This window comes from Echiichthys vipera (assembly GCF_963691815.1).
Source record: "Echiichthys vipera genome assembly, chromosome: 14".
Taxonomy (NCBI): Eukaryota; Metazoa; Chordata; class Actinopteri; order Perciformes; family Trachinidae; genus Echiichthys; species Echiichthys vipera.
In genome coordinates this window covers 16558864-16584154 of record NC_139839.1, presented here as the reverse complement: position 1 = coordinate 16584154, position 25291 = coordinate 16558864, and the positions used below count along the sequence as shown (strand labels likewise).

Sequence of the window (25291 nt, the reverse complement as noted above, 5' to 3'; positions counted from 1 at the left end):
TTCTCTCTTTTGGTTTCTTTGTTTCAAGACAGTAAAATATAAGTTATGCAGGCAAAGTTACATTTTCAAGGTTTGATTGAAGTATCTATGTACACAGAGAGCTACACTCGGTCGAACTGTACATCACCACAGAATCACAGAGGGGAGCAACGTTTCAGCTGCTCCTTCAGGAATTCTTTCATGATTCATATATTTATCCTTTATCCCATTATTTCACTGCCAAACAAATAAGCCTATTTACAGTACAACGTAACCTTGTAGCAACTGAAACAACTTCATGTATCAAACCACAACCCCGCTCTATAGAGATCGGTGCTGTTTTCATGGGAAAATCACAACAAAGGAACAAATCCCCCCTTCACATTACAAAGTATTGAAATCAATACAAAACTAAAGGGAAAAGACAGATGAAATGCACAGTATAAAACAAGCTGTGCATGTGTGCGACAAACATGGGAACAGACGATACAGAGAGAGAGAGAAGTCCCAGAGAAATGAGCAGAGAAGCTATATTTTTAGGCTTCCACCAAAAAAAGTCACATTTGCTAAATCTTACCCCAAGTGACCTGTGGCAAGAGTAATATCACATTTGATAAACTCAGTCTTATCGTGTATGTCCTATCTTTTGAAAACGACTAGTTCACAACACTGTGTCCAGATCTTTGTGCCAGATGCTCAGTGACCTTTTCAACCGTCTCAAACCTCTGATTCAGGAACAATGACGCTCTTCACAAGAATGGCATCGTCGAAAGTGACAAATTTCGATACGGTTTAGGACAATACAGAGATTATACGTCAGGTGGACACACAGATGTGTCCGCAGACTGCAGAGAGTCTTTAAAGCAAGAGTGCCCGCCAACACGGATCCTGGATCAAAATGCCAGACCATTTAGAGGTTGTTTTTTTTTCTTCTGAAAAATGGCTTACAAGGGCACTGCAAATCTACATAAGCCATAAAAGCCATGCCACATTTACACCCTGTTCGGGCTATTCTCTCTTAAAGGGACATGCGCACAGTCAGTTAACAAACAGAAGAGGCGAAAGGACTGCTGAGAAAGCAGCAGGGTTGGGAAAGTTACTTTCAAAAATCTTACCCACTACTGATTTCTGATTGCCAATTTTAGATTGTAATAACAAACATAATGCGCTCTAATTCAAAAGCTGTGCTCTGAGTTACTGAGGCAATATGATCCTTTCATTTCAATTTAGATCAAGTAAGTAACTAAAAAATAAATCATTATTTTAGTATGCGTCATTATTATTATTATTATATTTTTCAATTTTTTTTTAAAGCATGTGATAAGTTATGCCGGACTGGATTCGTTTTTTTCTTTCTTCACTCAAACGACTTTGAATTGAATCCATTGTTCCCAACCCTGTAAAGCAGTGAGCGTGGCAGACCAGTCACATGCACACTATGGGAAATGTTAGGCTAGACACATGAGTACTAACCTTTGGCTCTCTGGCTGCTGGGTACTAAACATCATACAGAATAACAGGCAGCTGCGAGGGTAGGAGAATCAGACGTCCAATGAAAGCACCATTCACGCTTTAAAGTGGCATTTTAGCACAGAGGTGCCCCCCCCCCCCCCCCCCACCTTAGAACATTTGATTAACGACAGTCAAATCTGCTCTGACAACAACTGTTGTTGTTTAACCTGTTGCTCCAACTATCCCCATAATTAGTCTGTGAACAATCATCAAAGAGCAATATATGACCTGTTTTTTTCCCCCCACAATTGAGAGATCTTTTTTTCATACATGATATGATGTACTGCGCAAAAATGGATATGCGCCCATACTGGAAGCATAATGTTGCTGAGGACATGCAAGTTGTTGAGTATACAGCAGAGCAAAAATCGATGTTTCCCCTATGTCTTCTTCATCTTCTCGAAACATCACCCCCGTCCCCAGATTTGCATCTTCAAGCGCGCAACTCTTTCTTTGAGTGTGGTTTGTTTCCCAGCAGGGCGTCGATCTCAGTTATGGTTTGAGGGTTCATTTGGGTTAAAATCTGCAAGGAGGAAAAAAACATTTAAAATGTGATCCCATTGTCAGTTTTGTCACTTTGCGTTGTACACGAAGTAGCAGATCTACTGACTGATCTATTTGAGCAAGTATGTCTCAGTATGTCAGGTAAAATTATTAACATGGGAGGGAAAAAGAAAAGAAATTCTACCCGTAGGGCACCCAGGTTCTCAAGTAGCTGGTCTGTATTAGAAACACCCAGAAGTACTGAGCTGACTCCCTCGCTGCGCAGACACCAGGCTGTAAAGAAGAGAGGAACAACAATCAATCCCAGTTAAAACTCAGAAATAGAACAAATCAAATGGAAAAATGGAACATGTATCTATAGATTGGTCTACTTCCTAAATCATTACATTTTACAGCAGACAGGCAAGGATTCATGGTGGACGAACCATACTTTCGAATCAATAAATACTATAAACACAAAGCTGGGAAAATGTCATGTTATCATTATTATTATTATGTTAACTGTTAAGGTCATTGATCGGCACTAATTCTATTGCCTAACTTTCTCTTTGCACAATCAATTAAAGCACTTTTATCTCATGTGTAAAATATATGAACAAACATCTTGAATGAATAGTTTTATACCCCAAAAACATTTAAGATTTAAAAAAAAAAATGCAAATCTTAAAACCTCCAGTCACACAAAATCTCTGCATGTCTTTTTGCCATGGGTCGTACCTATGGCTAACTGTGCAGCAGTGCAGCCCAGTCTGTCCGCCAGTAGATGGAGCTCCTTGATTTTAGCGAGCTGCCTGCGGCCCTCCTCGCTGTTCACTCGCTCCTTCAGCCACTGGTATCCCTTCACCGGGGGGCAAGATGGAGAAAAAGCATTGATACGGTACTGATTTGACGCCGCAATACCCAAATGATAAGGGAGAGAATTACACTGAGGCTGATTTCTAGCCAGAGAAATCCCAGAGGAGGGCCAGTCAAATCAAACTGACCTTCATCGCTGCTCTGGAGCACTCTGGCACACCATCACTGTACTTCCCTGTGATTAATCCGCAAGCAAGTGGAGACCAGGTCATTGCTCCGACACCTGAGAGAGTGCAATAAGGGTAGACATGTGAACGAAACAGAAAGAAAGATAAAGATAGATAGAGCTGCGAGACTGTGGATTTCTGACCAATCTTGTGGTAGAGCTCGGGAAGCTGCACCTCCACTTTATCCCTCTGGAAATAGTGATACTCAGCCTGCTCACACACAGGTGGTATCAGGTTGAACTGGCGTGCCACTGAGTACGCCTCCTGGCGACAAATGGACAGAAAAGAAACACTATGGTTACCAATCAGCTTCTATGACATGAAATGAAAGCATTAAATGTTGAGCGAGCTTTTCTGTGTGTGAGTGTGACATCAGCAATCACCATGATTTCCATGGCACTCCAGCGTGAGGTTCCCCAGTACATGGCCATACCCTGGTTTATTACAAACGTCATGGCCCGTACGATCTCTGAATCACAGTATACAGCGTCATATTTAAATTACACTCTCGTAATCGCTTTAAGACAATTGATTGCAGCAAGCAAGAAAAATAATTTCAAACATCCGCCACTAACCTTCCATCGGACTGTTGACATCGTTTCTGTTGGCAAACACGATGTCCACGTAATCTAGCTGGAGTCTTGATAAGGATCCTCTTAAACCTGTTGTAAACAATGGTCAATGAATAGATGTCAGCATCAAAAAGTCAACAGCCACGCTATATCTATATGGTAACCCTAGATTTGGGAAAAACTCACCCTAGACCCTTTCCTGACAACGAACCATTCAAGGTCACTGCCTAACCTTAACCATCTAATCTGAAAGTGATACTACCATATTAATTTGCATCTGAAAACGATGCTCACATTGCCATGACCCAGACGAAAAGAAGCCATCTATGCGACAGTAGAGAAACCATCGCTAAACAAAGGAGGAGGTCTGAGACACCACTTATCTCCAATTTACAATGCGGCCCTTTCATCCCCTCCCAGGAGATTCAACAATCTAACCTCAAAGAACAACTGTTCACAAATGGCCTCCTGTGACTCCAACAACTGTCGTTAAGACTCAACAGAGAACTAACAAAGTCCAAACCAACTTCCCACCAACGACTGTCACTGTAACGTTGGCACTTGGGGGGTCCCAGTGACATCTTCGACCTTATGAGAGATTAAACACCTGGATCTCCACACCAGTTAATTGAACCAGTCCCAGTCTGGTCAGATGCGTACATGAACTGATGAAGCCTCTTGGATGAGAGGTGAAACGTCCTCCTAGACAAATAACCAAGTCCAGTTGCTTTTGACTGAAATTGCTTGGGGGGGTATGACACAGACCTGAATTAATATTGGTGAAGTATTTTTTCAAAATATAGGTTGCATTCAATTTTCATAGCTGGTCGAACCACACAACTATTTAGACAAAAATCTCTGCCCACCTGAGTGTGTGACAGAGGAGAGTGTAGCTTAAAAACAATGAGAGGAACTCCTGCACATTGTCCTCTTACTGCTGAAATATTTATTAACACAACGTGTCCGTCTTTCCGACTTTCATGAGGTTTGTTAGGACTAAAAGCAGTCATTGCAATATCATATAACACTAATTTATAAGCTATCCTGACTGCTCCCAAATCTTCATGGTTTGGTTTCTCAAAAAAACAAATCGTCAAGAGTCTTTTATAGAGGTTGTATTATACTTTGCATTGATTGATTGATGGATTGATTTAGGTGCCGTAGTTACCATCTAGACCTCTGTGAGGCTGCACCTACAGCATTACTGCAATGCAGCATCACAATGAAAGTGTTGATGTTTAGCAAGTATAATGCTCACCATGTTTACAATATTAATTTTACCAAGTTGACGTGCTAATTAGCACTGAACACGAAGTACAGTTCAAGCTGATGAAATGCCATTAGTTTAACAGATATTGGGTCATAAATCAAAGTAGTTGGCTGATGATGGCACTGGATACAAAGCAACAAAGTGAATACAATTCATCCTAAGGGAAACTTGAATGTCTGCAGCAAATTTCATTGCAATCCATCTGATGGTTGTCACAGTATTTCACTGAGAAATGCAGCGTTTGGACCACACACGGATTCCCAAGAAATAGTTGAGAAACTACAATATGCTTCCACATACTAGTTTTACTTCTGCTCAAATGTTTTGCTGTATGCTTTATTCTGTGTGCCAACTTTCCAACCTTAGGCACGTTAGCGATGCGACATAGAGGTTGAAGTCACAAATATGAAATATGAAATCCAAATATGAGCACTGTCCTTTTGCGTAGTTCACTCACTTATGCAACGGCCTCAAATCGAAAGCCTCATGATGATAACGGTCCAAACGCCCACTAAGCTCCTTGGTAAATGGTCAGCCCAAGGCCACACTACTTACATCACATACAAAGAAGATGTCCATAAACACGGCCAATAGCCTCTTAGCTTTCTTTAGGATTATTTTGGGGGGAGGGGGAACTGATGAAGTGGCTGGAAAGAAGATCCTGATGATCCTGAGATGTGTCATGTGCACTGAAAACGTCATCTCTACATTCCCCCATCGCCCCCCTACCCCTATTTTGTCTTCCTTTGTCCCAGTCACAAGACAGACATCAGTTAGCCGATGAGAACCTGTGGAAACATCTCGCCTTCTCTGATTTCACTCTGAATGTCTTTAACTTCAGCACTCCCCCCTTTGTAAAAATAATAATGCACTTCTCCTCCTACCGCCAAAGTCCACTAAAACCTCCTCACAACCATTAATCCCTGCAGAGGAATAGACTTGTTTTTACTTCAGCTGTTATGAACCATAGTAATTTACTTGATTTTAAGGCATGTTGATGTATTCACTGTGACATGTGACATGCAGTTGCTTTAACTGAGCAAGACAAACAGATTAAAGCGTCATCAGATGATTCATCACAACTCAGGGTCTGTGGCAGAACGAATGCACTCTGATGGGTAACATTTTAAATACAATTAAAGTACCATACATTCAAATAAAACAAGAGGTTTGAACTTTAATTTACCTCTAAATGTATGTTTTGCAAATACATAGAAACGTAGCAACAATACACATTTCTGCATTGACCCTGTTGCTTTATGTTTAGGACCTGGAGCTAACCCTTCACCTTATTGTATTTTGTTATCATTCTTTTTAAATTAATTCCAGATCCTTCAATGTAAAAAAAACCCAAAACAAAAAAAAAAAATGCACTCTACCTTCAATAATGTGCTTTCTGGAGAGTCCTCTTTCTGTCTCTGCTCTGTGGAGCGATGAAAACACACATTATTGATGTTCTATTGAAAGGATGAATTAAAAAAATCAGGATTTTGATTGACAAAATAAAGTAGATAGTCTTTAAGTGTTATACTTACTGGCCTCCCCAATAGATCTTTGTTGTGATGACAAAACTTGAACGCCTGGCAAGGACACAAGAGGGTTGGGAGCACAGTTTTAATGGTAAATGACTGAGAAATATGGTCTGAAATCTTCTTCTATTATCTGTCATATAGTCAATACTCGTAGTTTTTCTTTCTGTGTGACTTGAATCGCTGGTCGTGACAGATTGTACATTCTTAATTTAAAGTTTGACTTTATTTATCCATATATTTTTCTTCAGATTAAAAATATCTCAAGGGTTTCCCACACAACACTGGCAGCTGGGCAAGTAAAAAACCGCCAGTGTTTATCTTCACATGGTAACATTTTAATCCTTTTATAGTCTTTCTGAGGCTAAAGCTCCTCATTTGTCTTAAAAGCATGAATTTCCCTTGAGATAATTTAATGGTGCCTGTTCCAACTGTAAAAAAAAACATGTAGAAAAGCAGTGCATTTGAGAAAAGCAAATTATGGGGGATTATTAAGACTTCAAACAATATTTGCATTGTTAGGAAGCTTTTCATTCATTCATGTGAGTAATATCACCTCCATCCTTTCTTCTTGATAATGTTCCCGAGAGTGATTTCCGCTCTGTGAAGAAACACATCATTTACTGTGATAGGTTGACGCTAAATTCAGATCTCTGCACAACAATATTGAATCAAACAGGAAATCTGCAAACATGTTCAGGGATTAATTTGTGCCTGATCTTGTCGAAACGTGATCTGGGACCTACTGATTGGCTCCATTATCACTATCAAGATCTGTACCAATTTTGTGTAATATTTAATGTTATCTGGGATGTCATTATTTTGTGTTACAGTTAACTGTAAATAGCTTGTTTGCCTATTTTGTATACATTTTAAGTCAGATTTTTTTTTTAAGAGAAAGACAGACATCACTCACTCATGAGCTATTGTTACTGCGATTTTAATTACGTTATCCGCAATTAATTGTAAAAAAAAAAAAAAGTGAAATTAGTTTAATTTCTTCAGCATTTGTGTTGTAAAATGGTTAAATGATAATGCTAATGAAAATGTGTAAGTCCCATTGCTGTGTGCAGGATATATACTGTATGTGCATGTAATATTTTTACATCACTGTAAGCCCAACAGCTAGTGGGTGTTTGTGCTGTGTGGTGAAATGAGTATACATATTACAAGCCTTGTTTATTATGTCATTCTTGTTTAGTTTCTGCACAGCACCACCTAGGTGTTGTGTGTGCACCAGACACTATGGTTTTAATGGGTTCCAGGACTTTTTCTTTTCTCCCTCAGATCAGCAGCCTGTCTGTGTTCCAGCCCCTCTTTATTCACAAATTAACCACTGGACATGTCATATGTTAAATAAACCTGAACACTTAAAGAGAGAAGTTATGAAGAACGCCTTAAATTACTGATGAAAAAAACATTCAGAAGAAAATCTTGGAGCAACAAGTGAAGCCTGACCTTCCGGAGGCGTACACCTCTGCCGTGTCAAACAGGTTCACCCCGGCCTCATAAGCTATGGTCATCAGGTTCTCAGCCATCTGGGGGGACACAAAAAATTGAGACTGAGGCAGTGGACAAATTCCAATTACACAGAGGTCGTCCAGGAAGGGCACGATGCAGGCAGGATAATATCCTAATAGCTCACCGAGCTACTTTGGTTTCTATCACGTTTGTGGGCTTTTGAAACATTTCCATAATTGAAAACGCTGCGATTTGCTCACAGTGTTTTCCTCAAAAGCAATATGGGTGAAGGTGCTCAGAGAATTCTCACACAGACAGACAGAGCTCCTCACCTCATCAGAGATCTGTGATCCAAACGTCACCCAGGTGCCTGAACGAGAGGAGAGACACAGGCGTTTGTTTTTTGTTTGAGGGGCTGAAACAAAAATTTATATTATCCCGTCTTCAAAACAACTCACCTAACCCGAGACAGGAAACACGCAAGCCTGACTTCCCCAGATTCCTGTGAAAAAAGAAAAAAACAGTCTTTGAAGCTCAGAAATGAAAAGCTATTTAGGATACATTTGCAAAATACTCACAGGTGAGAAGCCATCTTACTGTATATTGATGTGTGTGAAGTGCTGCACCCAAGTGTAGTTCTGAGCTACTTTACCTTTTCCGTTTAACCCTGTTTTTATGCTATTTTTATACTTTTACTCCGCTAGATTTACTGTAACTTTACCGACTTGAGATTTTCAAAATATGATGCATACAATGTTAAACTCATAGATTCAACTACTAAGGCATTGACCTTATGTAATTAAAAGTAGTAGCAGGGACAATAATCTAATAATGCAATATACAATATGTTGTATGCTTACATAACACTTTTGCTGATAATACTCAAATACAGTCATATTCAAGTATTATGACAGTGTGGTAGTGCTGTTGTGACTCATGTAAAGGATCGCTTCAGTTTGGTTTTGGTCTGCACTCACTGTGTACTAAAACTACTGAAAACAAAAGTGTGACCATACAAAGACAAAATAAATAAAAATGAAAACAATTATATTAAAGTAAATTGGATGTAACACAATCCAGGTGTATAAAAATACTAAATGTTAACACACTTGTTTTGCACAGTGTTCCTGGTCGTGAACACTTTCTCCACTGCTGCTGCCTATAGCAAGAGTCTTTCTCGCCTGTGGTTAAATTACTCCCTGTGTCTAATTATTTCTGAACAATTGACCTTTTATCCTTCATATGCTAACAGTTCGATGTAACACACTGGGCCAGTGAAACAGCTGGAGGGAACAGAGCTCAGCTCAGATCTGGTTTGTACGGTAAACGGCCCAAAATATTCCATAAACTTAAGGGGAGTCCATTACCCCACATGCCACATATGATTATACGGACAGCTGAATTTTGAAGGGCGAGCGGAAAGCTGCATTTCTGACCAGAGGAGCATGTACAGCTGAAAATGATGTGGGCTTCATGCTTGCACTCCTCCTCCTCCTCCTTCTCCCTGTGTGCTCTCCCCCATTTTAATTAGCTGGGGAGCCAGCTGGGGAGGCAGCAGATCTGCAGTGCAACTCGCTGCTCGCCGTCTTTTCATCTCCAGCGCCTCTCCCCTCTCTGCCTGTCTGCCTGCCTGCATCCGCCACAAATAGCCAAATGCAGAAAGACAGACTGTCAGAGCATTTAGACTCAGTCGAACGAATCCTGCTTTTATTTTCTCTGGTCTATTTTTAATACCCGACCTTAAGCTATTTTTAGATTCCTGCATATGTAAGCATTTGTGTGTCCAACTGTGTGTGTGTGTGTTTGCTGTGTGGTGGGGCATTAGTGTTCATATGTGCACTGCGTGTGGGTGTGAAACACATATTGTTTGTGTCATTCCTTTAACTCTGTCAAAATAGCACACAGGTGGAAGGTCAAGAGTGTTATATAGAGGGAAGTTGTTTGTGGGGTTTGATGTCGATGATTCCTTGTATGGTAATCTGGCTCTCTTCTACTGTTTGTCAAGCAGTGACAGCTCTGCCTGTTCTCACTCACTTTGAACATCGGGAGTAAATATAAATGAGGCACATGGGAGAAAACACACTTCAGACACCTTTTCAAACAAATATTAGAAAATATATATATATAATTTGTTTTTTAGGACTTTACTGTTATTTTTTTGTATGCCATCCATCAAATTGTGCCTTTTTACCTCAACTTCAGTCAGGGGAAGTTCAAGGAAAATTTTTGTCTGACAACATTTGATAAGGTTGGACCGACAACACCCACTCCAAAATATTCCCTTCGCTTCAAAACGAAAAGAAAGGCTTGAAAAATAATAATAATACTAGAATTATCTCCTTCTGGTTCTATGCCTCCGCCAACCAGTCAAGTTGCCTTTTACATCCATGTCTGTCCGGACATAGATTGAGTTTGAAGGAATCTACTAAACGCTATTAAGTGTGTTTTGGGGCGAAACGTTGATGCTTCACACACACATCTTCACACTGGCAGCATGGCGAATTTACACAATCACCACAGTTTAAAGATTAGTGTCAATCCATAGCTGACCAAATGTCTCCCCTTCTGTTCCTGAGTTCTGAAATACTGTGATGTCCCAGTGAAGTTTGCCCTTTGACCTTTTGGCTAAACAATCTCATCATGTTATCATTTTTATTCTATCAAACATTTGTGTGAAATGTCATAATTAGCATCGGAATTCTTTACCTGTGGTCAAAAATGTGCATTGTGAGGTCATGGTGACCTTGACCTTTGACCCCCACAGTCTAATCAGTTGATCCTTAAGTCGAAGTGGACATTTGTGCCACATTTGAAGAAAATCCCTTGATCCCTTGTTCGTGAGATATCTCATTCACAAAAATGGGACAGACAGACATGATGTCACAGTGATCTTGACCTTTGACTCCCAAAATCTAGCGTGCCAGCCACACCTTCAAAGTACAGGAATGTGCAGCAATTTTAAGCAGCAATATTATTTCATCCTTCAGCAACCCATATTTTTCATGGACCCACCCACCCGATCGATGGATTTACCGTGATGCCCGCAGACACAACTGTGATCCACGCATAAGTACCGTGCACCAGTCAGTGAACCGTGGCTTTATTTGAATCTGTTTTTGGTGTAGAAGCCTTTATCTGTGATTTTTGACAGTAGGAGGGGGGGATGTATTCCCCTATCGTTACTACGTCGCTACATGCTAATGCTTGAGAAAGCTGATGTTGTTGAATTGTTGAATTTCTCCCTTATTTCTGATCACATTTCTGCTTGAATCTGTCCAGTTGCGGAGTGTTTGTTTTACAAGCCTTCATTAATGATTGTTCAAGGTAGAAAATACCACCATATACTCCTTTACAGAGTCTCCTGCAACAGCGGCAGTAGTACAGAGACGGCAAGAGCAGAGCAACAGAGCGGAGACCAGGAAATGCGGATCAATCAGAGCAGCATTTTTCGGATGGGGGGGCTTCAAGAGACACATGCTAGAGTGTTTCAGACACGAGGGTGAATACTGGAGCAGCAGACAGGGGCAGTCTGGGGAAAATTGTGTTTTTTGAACATTATAGCTCGTAAACATGTTTTAGTAGAAACACAAAATACAAGTATGAACCTGAAAAGAGCACATTATGGGACCCTTAAATCAAACATATTCAGCAGACTGGATGTTTTGTCGGTTTTATCACCAATACTTTCAGGGAATGTCAGAATAACTGTTTTGACGTCTTTGGCATGATGTATGGAAAGCATATTACTGAGCATTAGGCTTTTTTCACAGGTAGAAAATGTGAAAGCTTCATTACATAAATGCATCCTACAACCAACTGTGTTTACCACCTTAGTCCCACAAGAGTGATGAAAAACATAATGCGATCTGTTATATTACACATTTAATGTGTGACAAATAAATAAAAATGCAAGAAATAAGCATGAGTCAGCACTGGGAGCTTGTTAAGCATCCGGTAGCATCCACAACTGCTACACAAATGCATGTCTTTTTCTGTTTCAATGAGCTTGTATTCAATATGCTTTTTAATGCAAATAAGTGCACGAAGCTGACAGACTAACGTGTTTGTACGAGCAGGTCATTACAGGAGCAAAAGACAAACCAGAGTGCATAAGTGGTGCCACATAAAACACCATTTTTTTTTGCTTCTGGGCAATGGAGGATGTCATTGTTTCCCCATGTGACAACTGGCTGTCCCCTCCCTGCTCTCAACTCCGCCGCTCTCTGCAGTGCTGCAGTCTGCTAAATTACTATCAGTGAGCTCTCTCTCTCTCCTCTCGCTATCTCCCTCATGACAGCCACCCATCCACATACACACACACACACACACACACACACACACACATATATGGATATACACACTCAGCCTGTAGGCCTATATTTCATTTGACATGGATTTGTTTGCATTATGCGGAAAACTGATGAGATCTCTACCGTGCCGGCGTCACTGGGGCCGGTCGATGCTTTTACGTGAATGTTCACGCCTGATTGAAATAACAGTCCGACACAGGCACGGATCTACATACGGCCACGCATGAATGCACTCGTGAGCAGGGCACACAGAAACACAGATGCTTCTCTTATAAGTAGGGCTTCCTGTGTTTTTTTCTCTCACTATAAATCATGGACTCCAAACGAGGTGATTATAGAGACTCGGTTGTTCCCGACATTATTAATTGAGGCGAGAAAGGAGGCACACAGGTGCTCCGTCACGGTGTAGTCAGCATTTTAACCTGTGCTGACATTTACAGTTAGTTTTCACCTGAGACAGGAGGAAGACACTATATACAGATGGTAAGGTGCAAATGATGGAGTATTTTTTTTCTTGCAGTTGTCATAAAATGCCACACACATGCTGAGCAGGCTCTTCTCTAGAGGGAAGCACATCTAGATATTAATAACACTCGCGCCAGGAGGTGTGTGATGTGTCTGTGTGTATGTGTGTGTATGTGTGCTTATTCACGCATCTAAGCACAAACTGTGGTTAGATGGTGGGCCGGTCTGTTCTCTTTTAATAACGCTTTATAAACTGTTTTAGGGTTTCAAAGGGTCAGTTCACCCTAATTACAAAGAACATTTTCTCACCCATGCCCAGATTTCTGCTCCTGGGGGCTAATGAATTTTTATTTGTGGTGCTCACAGCACTAACAAGTAACTTTTTTTCTCAAAATCACCAACATCGCTTTCCTACGGCCAGGGTCCTTGTTGCTCTTTATAATCCACAGACCTGTTAACAGCTTTGGTAGAAAGTAGTTTGACTGATTGTTCAATGGCTACAAAAAGTCAAACGTACATTTACATTTACATGACAGCCAGCTACAACTAAAGCTGTCTATGTTTAGAAGGAGACGGACAACCTACCTTAGTTAGGAACCTTGTACTTGATCGTTTCAATTCAATTCAATTCAATTCAAAAAACTTTATTTGTCCCCGGGGGGCAATTCAGGGCACACAGAGCAGCAAATAACGACAGTGCAATTATACAAAAACATTTTAACATAACACAAGAATAAAGTGTAAAAGAAGAGTAAGTGTCAGCAGTTTTGATGAAAAATTCCTATAGAGGCATATGTTCATGTGTCTTCTTCTGTACGGTTTTATTATATCTATATGTGCAGCTATGTCATGTGATGTTATATTATCTCAAGGTGATTTTGTTTTGTAATGTTCAGTGCTTGTGAATGTGTGTTGATGGCAATACAGTTTAAAAAAAAGAAATAAAGCACTTTAAACTGAAAGACGAGGACAGGGACAGTTTCTTTCACTGCTGAATTGAAAATATATATTTTTTTCAAGGCTGTGAGCACCACAGACAAACTTGTTTTTTTAAAAACAAATGTTTTTCCAAGCCTTTTATTAGATAGGGCTAACAGGAAATGGGGTGACAGAGAGAGAGGGGGGAGACATGCAGCAAAAGGCCGCTGCCTTGAGGACCTTCAGCCTCTTTACATGGCCAGACGCCCCAAAAACTTCTTTTCAGATAAATTTCAGAGAACCAAAATTTCAGAGACAAACATCTCTAAACTTGAACTTATAACACAAAAAATGTCTGCAAGAAAGTGTATACTCTTTAAATCTGAATGCAATCCTGCTCTAATTCTTGTTTCAGCTATTATTAATGAATTAGGCTAAACAACGGACTTTTCGTGTAATGTAATGTTCTTAATTGAGTTATAGCCTATTAAAACAGTTAGGGAAGTAGGTCTGTCCTATTTATACGATACACTTTCTGTGAGTGGAGCAAATTACATTTAAAAAAAGCACAGAGACAAACTAATTTGTGCTCCTCTAACGTATCAACTGCTAACACTCGCCTTGTGACTCTTCTGTTAACTGAATTTACAAGTAGTGAAGTGAACCAGGTGATATTAATAATGTGAACTATTTTAAATTTGTGTGATTTGTGTGCTTTTCTATTCAAAGTTTGGGGCTGGACATGAGGTCTGATATACGTAACACTCCTTTCATCGTTTCGAAGGGGAACATGGTAGTTTTGAAGCTCCACAGTTCCACCTTTAATCGCTCAGGAGCTGCTGTTGCACTGATACACAGAATAAAAATGATTATTATTTAATTTTATCTATGACATCCAGTGTTCAAGGTCACTGACTCCAACCTGTAAACCTGCTTTATGTCTGTTGCGAGACGGATGAAGATGAATATTGGAATAATGTGTCCCTTTTTCTGGTCTTCTGCCTCATAAGACTGACAGATCCATTAATTTGAAACGACTAAATGCAATCTCACTAAGATGTTTTTGAGTGTCACGCTGTCCCTCAGTTCACAAAGTTTCTATTTTTTTCTGTGATTCAAAACATCTAAACTACTTTACCACAATAAATTAAGTGGTAAAGTTTGTGGAAATACTGACATTATGTTTTTAGTGTATATTCCTGTTCCAGGCGGCCGGTTTTTGGGTAAAATTAAGCATGAAAGTAACTAAGAGCTTTTATAACTCTCAGCATCTCTGCACCATAGTTGTGACATCACAGCCATACAGAAGTCCTGACGGCTCGTTTAAAGGTACAGTTTCTGAATACAGGCTGTGTGCGTTTCTCTATAGATTGAGTGTTCAGATAATTTCATAGTATTTATATAGCACCTTAAACTGCTTTATAATTTTATATATTACTTTGTTCCAATGTGGGACCTTCAAGATAAAAAAATATGTAAAGATCTTAAATTTAGATCAGATACTCAGATGCTTTTTGAGAAGCAGGACCTGTAGAGAATGTTTCATTAGTAAGTGTTATTGCTCTTATGTAATGACATGCAATGATGACTTTGTCTCTGCTGCAGGACAATATCAGACAATGACTTTGGCTAGACGGCCTTTTCAGAGGACGTGACGTGGATTTTACGGCCCTGATTAGGATGTTTCGCTGCTGCTCGCCACCACTTCCATCCACAAGCAAATATTGATAAATATAAGCCTCATCAAACAAACCTGACCCAGCAGTCACTTCACATTTCGAGAAGATGAACTTATCTGGTTAATGTACAAATTTTAAACAGGTCTCCAACCTGCAGCTGTACAAATTGCGGTCTAAAGTAGTGCACACTTCTACGATTTATAATTCAGCGACATGTTGATCGTAGGTGGCCGATGAACTAACACAAAGGTTGTTTTAGGTATTTGCAAGACGAGTAGAAAGAGGCTAAGTCACCTGTCAGAGATGCCCGTGCTTTGGGGGTATGACACATGCGCAGTAAAATCTGGTCTGCAATTGTCATGATGCTCAATAGGCGGTGCACTATCATAGAAAGTGCGGCTCCAGTGTGTCCACATGTGTCATACCCCCAAATCACCGCCATCTTTGATCGGTGTCTTTGCCTCTTTCCTTAGCCTTGGGTATTTGACCAGGTCTTTATGTTTATGTCTGTAGGCAGATTTTGTCACCACGATAGTGTCGCAACCGAAGCCAGATACAGTTACGAAACTTTACAGAGTGTAGTTGAAATCAAAATGAAGGCCGGGTTTGAAAATGGGTGTGATCCGTGCAAGAGTTTCAGAAATAGGGGGGTAGAAAGCAGGGAGGCGGCCATTGCTCAACCTCTTTACAACCATGGGCCGATTTGGCAACACGGCTGGTGTGATCCTATCACAAGATGGTCTCTAGGTAATCATGAAAACAATATTATGCCCCAGCACTTATCCCTTAATTAGTAACGATCCACTCTGTGAAGTCCATGTTTTATCACTTTTTGGTATTTATTTTGGTGTCCATGGGGTTAAAGTCTAATTTAAAAATAGGTTTTATGTATAAGGCAACTCTAAACCCACAATAAAGAAAACACTCTGGTGTCAAATTAACAAACCGAAGCTGTGAAGTCATCGTGTCCTCAGTGTGTATAAAAGGGTAACTGCATGAGTGATAAGTCTGTGCCTGGATCATTGTCTCATAGCACTGAAGGACCAATATATCTGTACAACTTGACAGGGTTGTTCACCGGTAGGCTACAACTCCATCATTGCTTCATCAGCTGCTGAGAGTTCAGGCTTTCAGAGCTCACTGTTCAAGTGTACTCTGTTAGAGAACAGCACCTCTCTGCATGGATGAATGTCAGGACACTTCAAATCCTGCCCTGTTCTCCAGCTAAACATGCAACTGAACGTTGTAATTACAGTATTTCTCTTTTGGTATATCATATTATACTGGACATTTCTATGTGTTAGTTTATCTATCTGTACTGTGACAATGTGCCTTTATTTGTATTCAAATACAGGCCATTAAGTAGTACAAGAAGACATGAGCAGCAAGTCCTAAATGTATATATAGTTACTTTGAAAATTACTTTCGAATTACTTTGGAAATAGTAGTTTGACAAAATAATGTTAAGTCAAGGTCCACTGACAAACTTTTTCCAGAGCTTTCTACCATATCACAGCATCTGAGGAAACAATTATGAGCTGATGAAGACAATGAGATGTGGTTCAAAGTCCTAGGAAAAGCTAGTAAGAAGACTTTATTTAAAGTAATTTAAAAAAAAGAAAAAAACGTAAGACAATAAGTAGCAGTGTCCACATCTCTACTGGAACTGATATTGACTTTGTTATCTTGTGTTTGTTACCTTAGCTCACTTGATGGTTTTGCTTGTAGTCTGAACAGATTGGCAAGACTAGAAGAGACCTACTGGTTGACCTACGGCCATCGAACTGCTAAAAGAATAGTTAAACACTAGATTTACATGAGAAGATGGATACCATACTCACATCTGTCCATTAAATATAAAGCTACCGCCAGCAGCTGATTAGCTTAGCTTATCACAAAGACTGGAAACAGGGAGAAACAACTAGCCTGGCTCTTTCTAAAGGTAACAAAATCTGTCTACCAGCACCTCTCGAGCTCCAACCCATTCTTAACCCAACTCCTCACATACGGACACTTTGTCAGGACCCCGTGGCATCACTTGTCAATCACTTGTCAATGCACTGGCTGAGGGTGTGTGACAGTGTGTCGGTAAGTGTCGGTATCTGACCCCTTGTGAATGAGAAAAAGCCCAAAGCTCACTGAAGTGTAAATCAACACACAGTGGTTTTACCATGTTATTTGCTAGACCATTTCTCGTCCGGGCGCAGTCACTTCCTGGAGTATTCTTGTCACCATGCGGTTGCCAGGCAACCAGGAGACTCCCTGTTTCCAGTCTTTATGGACCTTTTCAAATATGTAAACAAAAACATTCTACATTTGTCCTAGTTTATTTAATTTATTCATTCATGTGAATGAAATCAGCTGACAGGAAGTTAACAAAGACCAAGGCTGTTGCCTAGCAATGGAATGCCTTTTAAAAAGGTCTATACGACTGGAAGTTAAACCCAACTTCATATTTAAAGTACAGTATCCATTTTCTCATCTCACTCTCTACAAGAAAGCTGGTAAGTGTATTTCCAAAACTGTTCCTTCGACAAATTATGAGCTTAATTATCTGCACAGAACCTAAAATGTTGCCAAAAAGCAGTTGGGCTCCCTGAGAACCTCAGGATGATGGATTTAGAAATAGCAGATTGACGTGTCGTCATCCCTGAACTCTTCCCCGCCTCACCTGTGGTCATTAGAGTTGTTTTAGAGCCTACAACCACAATGGTCTGTGTCGATTGTTTGTGTCAAATGTCAAAGTGCGGCTTCCCTGCTTCAATATTACTCCTCTCACGCATGCACTAAGACAGCCGAACCCAGCTGCCTCCAACTGATACAGCGTGCCCCGCGGCCATAATACAAAAATCCATGAGAAATGTCAACAGTGGCAGATATATCTGTACCTGACCTGCTTACCAGGTTGCTGTTGGTAAAATGAGAGGGCCTGGTTACCATAGAAACGGGTAATTTTGCTGAGTGACAGAACTTTGAGACTCACCTCACCTCCACATATCCTGAAAAAAGACTCTCACTGCTGTTTTCTGCTGGGTGGAACTGTGTGCTTATCTAGGTCTGAGGAATTCATATTGAAAAGAAATTGAAACTCAAGAGTTTAAAACACATCTTTTTGCTTTTCTTAGACAAGCCGGTGCAAAGGTTTCACAGTTATTGTAATCAAACAATGCTACTTGATCTGTCCAATTATTAGAGGATATTACGTAAGGGATAATGCCAGACGAGGTGTCCATTATCACAGATTAATGGACAACAGGGAGGCCACGGACTGTTGCCTTCACGTCGTCCTTTAATTCCTGATTAAGGCCACCTCGAAGATCATTATGCCTTACTTAATGGACACCCTGCAGCCAATCAGAAGCAATTATTCACCCAGACCATGGTATAAAGACTTATTTATAGACATGAGCAGCAGTATATCATCACCTTTTTCCTTTCCAATAATCTACATACACACACTCACACACACATGCGTTTCCTAACGTAACAAACTGCAGTGCACTGCAACAGTGTTCACTGTAGTATTTCAAAGAGAGACGAGCGAGAGATTGAGAAACTTAGATCAAAGAAAGGAGGTAAAGAGAGTTGGGGCAGGGGGTGACAGCAGGGGCTCATGGGAGTGATAACTGGCAGCAGGTGCCATTGTCTGCGACCTGCCAGTAAGTGATGAATACTCCATTTAATGAGATACTGTGGGGGGGGGGGGGGGGCTGTTACAAAATGTGCAGTCAAACAGGGCAAATAGTGGCAACGGTAGGTGCCATCTGGAGATCATATTTACTCATAACTGTTCACTTCTGCTCTATTGTGGTGCTCATTTGGCCTCCATCCACATCATGTCAAGGAATCTCCAACATTTACTACCTGCACCGATATTCCGACTCACTCATGCAGCACACAGACATGTTTTATGTAGATCCCTGTTGCTTACTGACCTCAGCGTGATTGTCACCACAGGGTAAAATGGAGAACAATGTGCGACCACTGCGCCACCACAAACACACCGTGCGGTCAGCTGGTGGGTCTTCAAGAGGACTCGGTTACAGTACGGACTGATAAGCGACAGCCGTGCTGACTGATTAGGAAATAAGACAAAAACTAAAGGCAATGCCTGGGGTGTTGCCACTGGCAACTGGAGCTGGCCATATGCTGTATAGACGCATTGTGTTGCTGCACTCCCTATTAGTGACACTTTTCCAGAGACAGCAGAGCTACCAGAAGGACACAATCAGAAGAATGTATGCAATGCTCTTGCAAGATAAAACAGTAGTGGAAATATTCATCTTGTGCCTTATTCCTTTTTTTGTTTTTTAACATCCTATTAAATGGAAAATAAATTGACTGAAGAGAATGGCAGCAATTCAATCAACCTGATTACTAGGAAAACAGGTCATTAAAGCCCTCCTCCTATTATTGAATTTTACAGTCTAAACGAAGGAAACAGACAGCATTAGGTTATAGTCTTATATACTCTGGTGTATGCTGTATGTTTTTCTATATCAATGTGGCATTATTGTCCACTGTGTGAGCGGAGGCTGCATGAACAGCTGTCCTTGTCAAGCTCATGCACTTATCCATCAAGGTGAACTGAATCAGAGGAAAAAGAAATTACATTCTTTTCTTACTGTTCATCTGGTCTGCCACCCCAACCCCAACATCATGACTCAGCCCTGAGTGTGTGCAACTATGGTTTTCTGTGCATAATAAACCCTGCCGCGTGCACTATTTCATACAAATTAAATGCTTTTAAAACCTACAAGAAAAGATGGGGGTCCTGGGGTGCTGTTAGGAAAGCTGTTATTGGAAGCTGGTTTTCTATTCCTCTGCGGTGAAGAGCAAGAGGCCAGGGCGAAATTAGCATAAAACACCTAAGCCTATGGCAGATGCTCTTATATGCATAGTGTCTGTTATACTGTGATACCAGTATGGCTGATTGGTATGTGTTGTATAAGCATTTTACATTCCCCAGTGCAGGTATTCTTTTAAGCGTTAATGTCATTTATTTTATAATACAATAAAATAACTGCTGTAGGCGCACTCACAAGGTGTTTTTTATCCTTGCTAATGGATATGTATGTAGGCAGCCTGCACAATATGTTAAGGATGGATGTTGGTGATGATTCAATCTAACCTTAAAGATCCTATATTATACTAAATTTCTGGTTCATAGTTTGTATTAAGGGTTTCTGCTAGAATATGTTAACATGCTTCAACGTTCATAAGACACATTGTTTTTCTCATACCGTCTGTCTGAATATACCTGTATTCATCTTCTGTCTAAAACGCTCCCTTTAAGACTGCCTTTCAGAAAAAAAGTCCAGTCTGCATTTCTTGGTCTTCGACATCTGCGCTCTCAGGGTTTCTGCACCGTCACTGCAGCTGGGTTAATGACTGTAAAGAAGCTGTAGCAGCACTTTCTACCTATATATAGCATAGTGTGTGCATTTCTGTGTGGATTGAGCGTTTTGATACTTTCACAGGATTTCGAGGACCTCGACCTGCTTTATTATCACCCTTTTTTTTTTACAATATGGGACCTTTAAATTCACGTCAGCAAAGACGTAGAAGTAGATAGAAGTAGAAATAGAAAGCCTGGCTGCTAGAACTTTGTGATGAGAGGAGATCCGCCGCCGCCTTGTCACCTTGTGGAGGATTTGCCACTGATGCTCATTATGACAATCTAGTACCTGCGGGTTAATCTTGAGGTCAAAAGGCTGTGATAATCAAAGCGAAATGCAAACCAGTCAGATCTCCCTGATGTGGATTAACCCTCCACTCACTGAGGCTCCTGATCTCCATACTCACCTGTACTTCATACTGCTGTGGCGGCCGATGGCCTCCTTCATGTGGGCATGGCCCTGCGGCGTCTGACGGGACCCGGAGCTTTCCCTGGTCTTGACCGAGCCTTGAGAGTAGTTGTAGTTGCCATTACTCCCTTGTCCACTACCTCCTCCACCACCTCCTCCTCCACCACCTCCTCCTCCACTACCACCACCACCTCCTCCTCCTCCTCCGCCACCTCCCCCTACTCCTCCACTGCTTCCTCCAGGAGGCGGAGCGGTGCGAAGGCCACAGAGCCGGTCCTCACTGCGACTCTTGAGGTTGTGCTCGGTGCAGGCAAAAGACACCTGCATCCTGACCCTGGTTTCTGGTTTATTTTGATGTGGGGAATAGTCACACAGCAATGTCTGCAAACTGTTGGCGCCGCTCGACACTGGTGCTGTTCTGGCGAAGCAGTGAAGCTCATACAAAAAAAAAAAGACCAAAAAGGGGGGCTCAGACAGGGCAGGTCAGAGATTTTGGCTGAGAGTTGGAGGGAGCAGGCAAGTGTCCAGCCTCTAACATGACACACACAGAGTTACCGTCTGCTCCTGTCTGGTGATGCAGTGCTGGCAAAAAAGAGAGGAGCTCTTTGAGTTTTTACACTCACAAGATGCATCAGGGCTGCGTTCCAAAAATCATCAGGGAGCTTGTAAGCTCACAGCAGTCCTGCAGTCCGGATTTTTGGGGATGTGGTAGTTCTTGGGAAGTCCCCACCCTCCCCCCCCTTAAAAAAAAAAAACCAACCTCAGTGCAATATAAAAACCTCCCTGGAGTGTGTCAGCAGCTCGGCCTTCTCTCACACATACATGCACGGGCTCGTATGGCTTATGTTGGGTGGTAAAGCACTTTATAACTCGCTGTCTTCTCTTCAGCTGAGGTTGTCTGTCTTCTCGAGCCGAGGAGCTCCGGAGTGTGCCGCAGCAATGGCACAGTCACAGCTACAGGCATCCTCGCACCTCGCGACGAAATAAGGCATCTGTTTTGTTGTTGTTGTTGTTTTGTCGCAAGGTGGATCAGCCCCCCCAAAAAAGAAAAACTGGCTTAATTGCTTGCATTTACATTGCCGAGGCGAGCAGTCCAAGCAGAGTAAATAGATGCGAAATCACACAGTCAAACCCCACCGATGCATCATCTCCCAGCCAGCCAGCAGCCTCACGCAGCATCCAATTGATGCAAGAGAGAGAGAAACAGAGAGATAGAGAGGGAACAGAAATTCAAGAGCAAACACCGAGCCGGTAATTTTTTTTTATTACCTTCAGTGTTCGGAGTCGCTCACATACCGGCAGCAGCTGTGTGCAGGTCTACCGTTAATATCACGGTGCACGGATTTGAAAAAACAAAAACAAAACGCCGGCACACTGGCCCCAAAATGAGACATTTCAAACGCTCGGTGATGATGATGATGATGCCGCCTCCCTCAGCATCACTGTGTCAGTTCAGAGTCCGACTTTTTTATTCTTTCCCTTTTACAGAGGCTCAAAAAATGTTCACGACACACAGGCAATGTGGGGGTTTTCAAGAAGCTCTCTCTCTCTCTCTCTCTCTCTCTCTCTCTCTCTCTCTCTCTTTCTCTCTCTCTCTCTCTCTCTCTCTCGGGTGTGATCTCTACATTTTTCATCACACTGGTGTACACATTTTATCACATTGTGTTAGTGGAGCTTATACTCACTCGGCTGTAGGCGCTTTGATTTTAAATGCACCCTCGTGTACCTAAAAGTGTTTTCATATTTGCACACATGATGTCACATTTATGATATTAAATCTATTTAATCCCCATTTATACTCCAGAGCATCATTTTTTGTCTCCTTTTTCATATGCAGGGATCTCTCTTTCTACCACACCCATGTTCCCACTTTCAAACCAGTATTTTTTTTCACTTGATCTGCTGTGTATCATCATTATTATCATCATCATCATCATCATCATCATCATCATCATCATCATCATCATCATCATCGTCATCATCATCATCGTCATCATGGCACAACTAAAGAGCTGATACAATGGCTTCTAAGTCACCTCACCTCACATCACATCATAACATAGCAAAGTGTGGCATACCATATTATACTGCATCACATCACATCATGTTAAAATAAAAATGATATGTCATTTAGTGGCCGGGCAATGATAATAGTTCCTTCAAGGCTGTGTTTACAATCTAAATTAAGCTGCCATATCCTTAGAGAAGATTGTCAATCCAGAGCGGTTTCACTCAGTGTCTGCTCTCTTTGCTTCACACAGCAGGACGAGCTGCAAAAAAACAAAACAAAACAAAAATGCAGACTTGCTGCAAATAAAGAAAATGCAGACACACTCACACGTGCTGTACATACAAACATTCATCATTTCTGTCAATTTCTTCTCAGGAGTCGTGTCTAATGAAATCTAGCTTTGGAGCAATCGGCAGTCCCAGGATGATCCCAGAGCAGAATATGTGGCTCTGTTTTACATTTTTTAAAGAGCTATTCAATACATGATGGCACGGAGAAGATTCCAGCTATAGGCAGAAAACAAATCTCCACCCACTATGACATTTTATAAAAGAAGATGGTTTAAGGATCTCCTGTCCTGTTAAAGCACAGTGAGCGCCTACACATATGTGAGGCAGCCACAAGTGTTCAAGACTGCACAAAATCTACATAATGACTTAATGACTAAATCCTCATTTACACACTGGCTTAACTTTCATCTTCCCTCCAAACAACGCCAATCATCGTCATCATCATGAGCAGCAGCAGCATCAGCAATAATGCAATGACACACATCATCTTCTAAGTTCTATATTTAAATACATCTATTTACTATTCTGCAAGTAAGAAGTCTGTATGAAATTGCAATCTCGGAAAGTTAGATACAGTAGACTAGCCTCGTGAGACCATCCTGATATCGCGAGCTCCATTATATTTTACTCGCTGATCAGTCTGGTAAGGACTTTTGCCAAGCCAACGACGAATCAGTGTTGGTTTTGAGGCAGGTCGAAGTGTGACGCAACAAGAAGCGACTGTTCAGCCTAAACAACATGGTGGCTTCCGCAGATGAGATGTGAGCGCAGCTATTGAGTTAGCCGCTCGCTAACACTTGATCCTTGGAATGCTGATCCTGTTGGAAAATGGACCTGGCACCTGGAATTGTGCCTTTTGTCTATAAATTCAGGTTACAGAAATGGCAGACACTTTACAACATGTTGTTTACTTTGCCTCAACGCTCTGTTAGTACGTCATATGTTTTGTTGATCTGATTGGTTGATTTGGCCCGTGATAGATGGTTTATCCAATCAGCAACCAGTATTTTCGCCCCTTCCCAAAAGATCTCCAAATGAGAGTTGCCAGATGGATTTGCTGAGCAAATGCAAATCATGCGAATTAATCCATCTGGTGGAGTCAGGTTAACAGTAGACCATCTTTTTTATAGAGATGCATTGAATAACACATTGTATAATGGGAGTTTCTGTACCACTCTTCCATCACACTCTACACCTAAACTATTGTCTTTTCTGACTGGGATCATCCATAAACTGCCAAGTCTCCATCCTTGTGTGTACAGGCTGAAGTCCTGTGTTTCCTGTGGCATCAAGAAAACTCTTATTGCATGGTCTTTGGACTTTGATGAGACAATTTACAGGTTCCTCAACGTCCACCTTGTTCAAATTGATCACTCAGCTCACTATAGGACCCATCATTGTATCTTATACAACAAGGATGACCATCCCTTACCTTGCATAGGTAATACCACTTGTATATTTTGGTTTATATGATCATCAAATTTCCTGCTTAGTTAAGTCGGAATTTCTTAGGTTGAATAAACGGCTCCAGTTCAAAGTGTTTTTTATCAGTACAGAGGCTGGTAAAACAAGCCTGTTTTACTTGGCCCTAGAAAGATCGGCGGCCTCAAACTTGAGACCCTATTTGCCCTTATCGTCAAGGAAGTGGTCACTGATCTGTTGACGCTGCTATATGACCCTGTCTTGGCTAGGTCTCACTTACAATTTTAGCATGACTTCTGTTAAATAAAGGTTATGTAAACGCACAAGATGATTTACATAATGATGTCTCTTGTGCAGTAAAGCTCTTAGTGAGGTTTTCTGCAAATAAATAGGTTCATTTATTGTTTCCGATGCACAAATGTTGCCCAGTAGGAAATCTAGGTGGAGTGGAGAAACACATCTCCCACGGTGTCATTTTTCTGGATGCTGCAGAGATGTTAACAGCTGGTTCTGACTTCTAGGCTGAATTGTTCGTGGTGT

At 41.2% G+C, this 25291-nt stretch overlaps 1 protein-coding gene across 1 annotated transcript; it reads right to left on the bottom strand.

Annotated features, from left to right (window-relative positions):
- Positions 1–1924: 1924 nt before the first annotated feature.
- On the bottom strand, positions 1925–21355 carry LOC310956764 (voltage-gated potassium channel subunit beta-2; the record flags this gene model as incomplete). Its single annotated transcript, XM_083927130.1, has 14 exons — positions 1925–2014; positions 2180–2268; positions 2713–2833; positions 2979–3073; positions 3161–3281; positions 3401–3486; positions 3593–3679; positions 6239–6282; positions 6395–6439; positions 6945–6989; positions 7847–7926; positions 8182–8219; positions 8308–8351; positions 21027–21355. 14 exons carry the CDS (start codon positions 21353–21355, stop codon positions 1925–1927), a joined length of 1314 nt encoding a protein of 437 aa, XP_083783256.1.
- Between the last annotated feature and the right edge of the window lie 3936 nt (positions 21356–25291).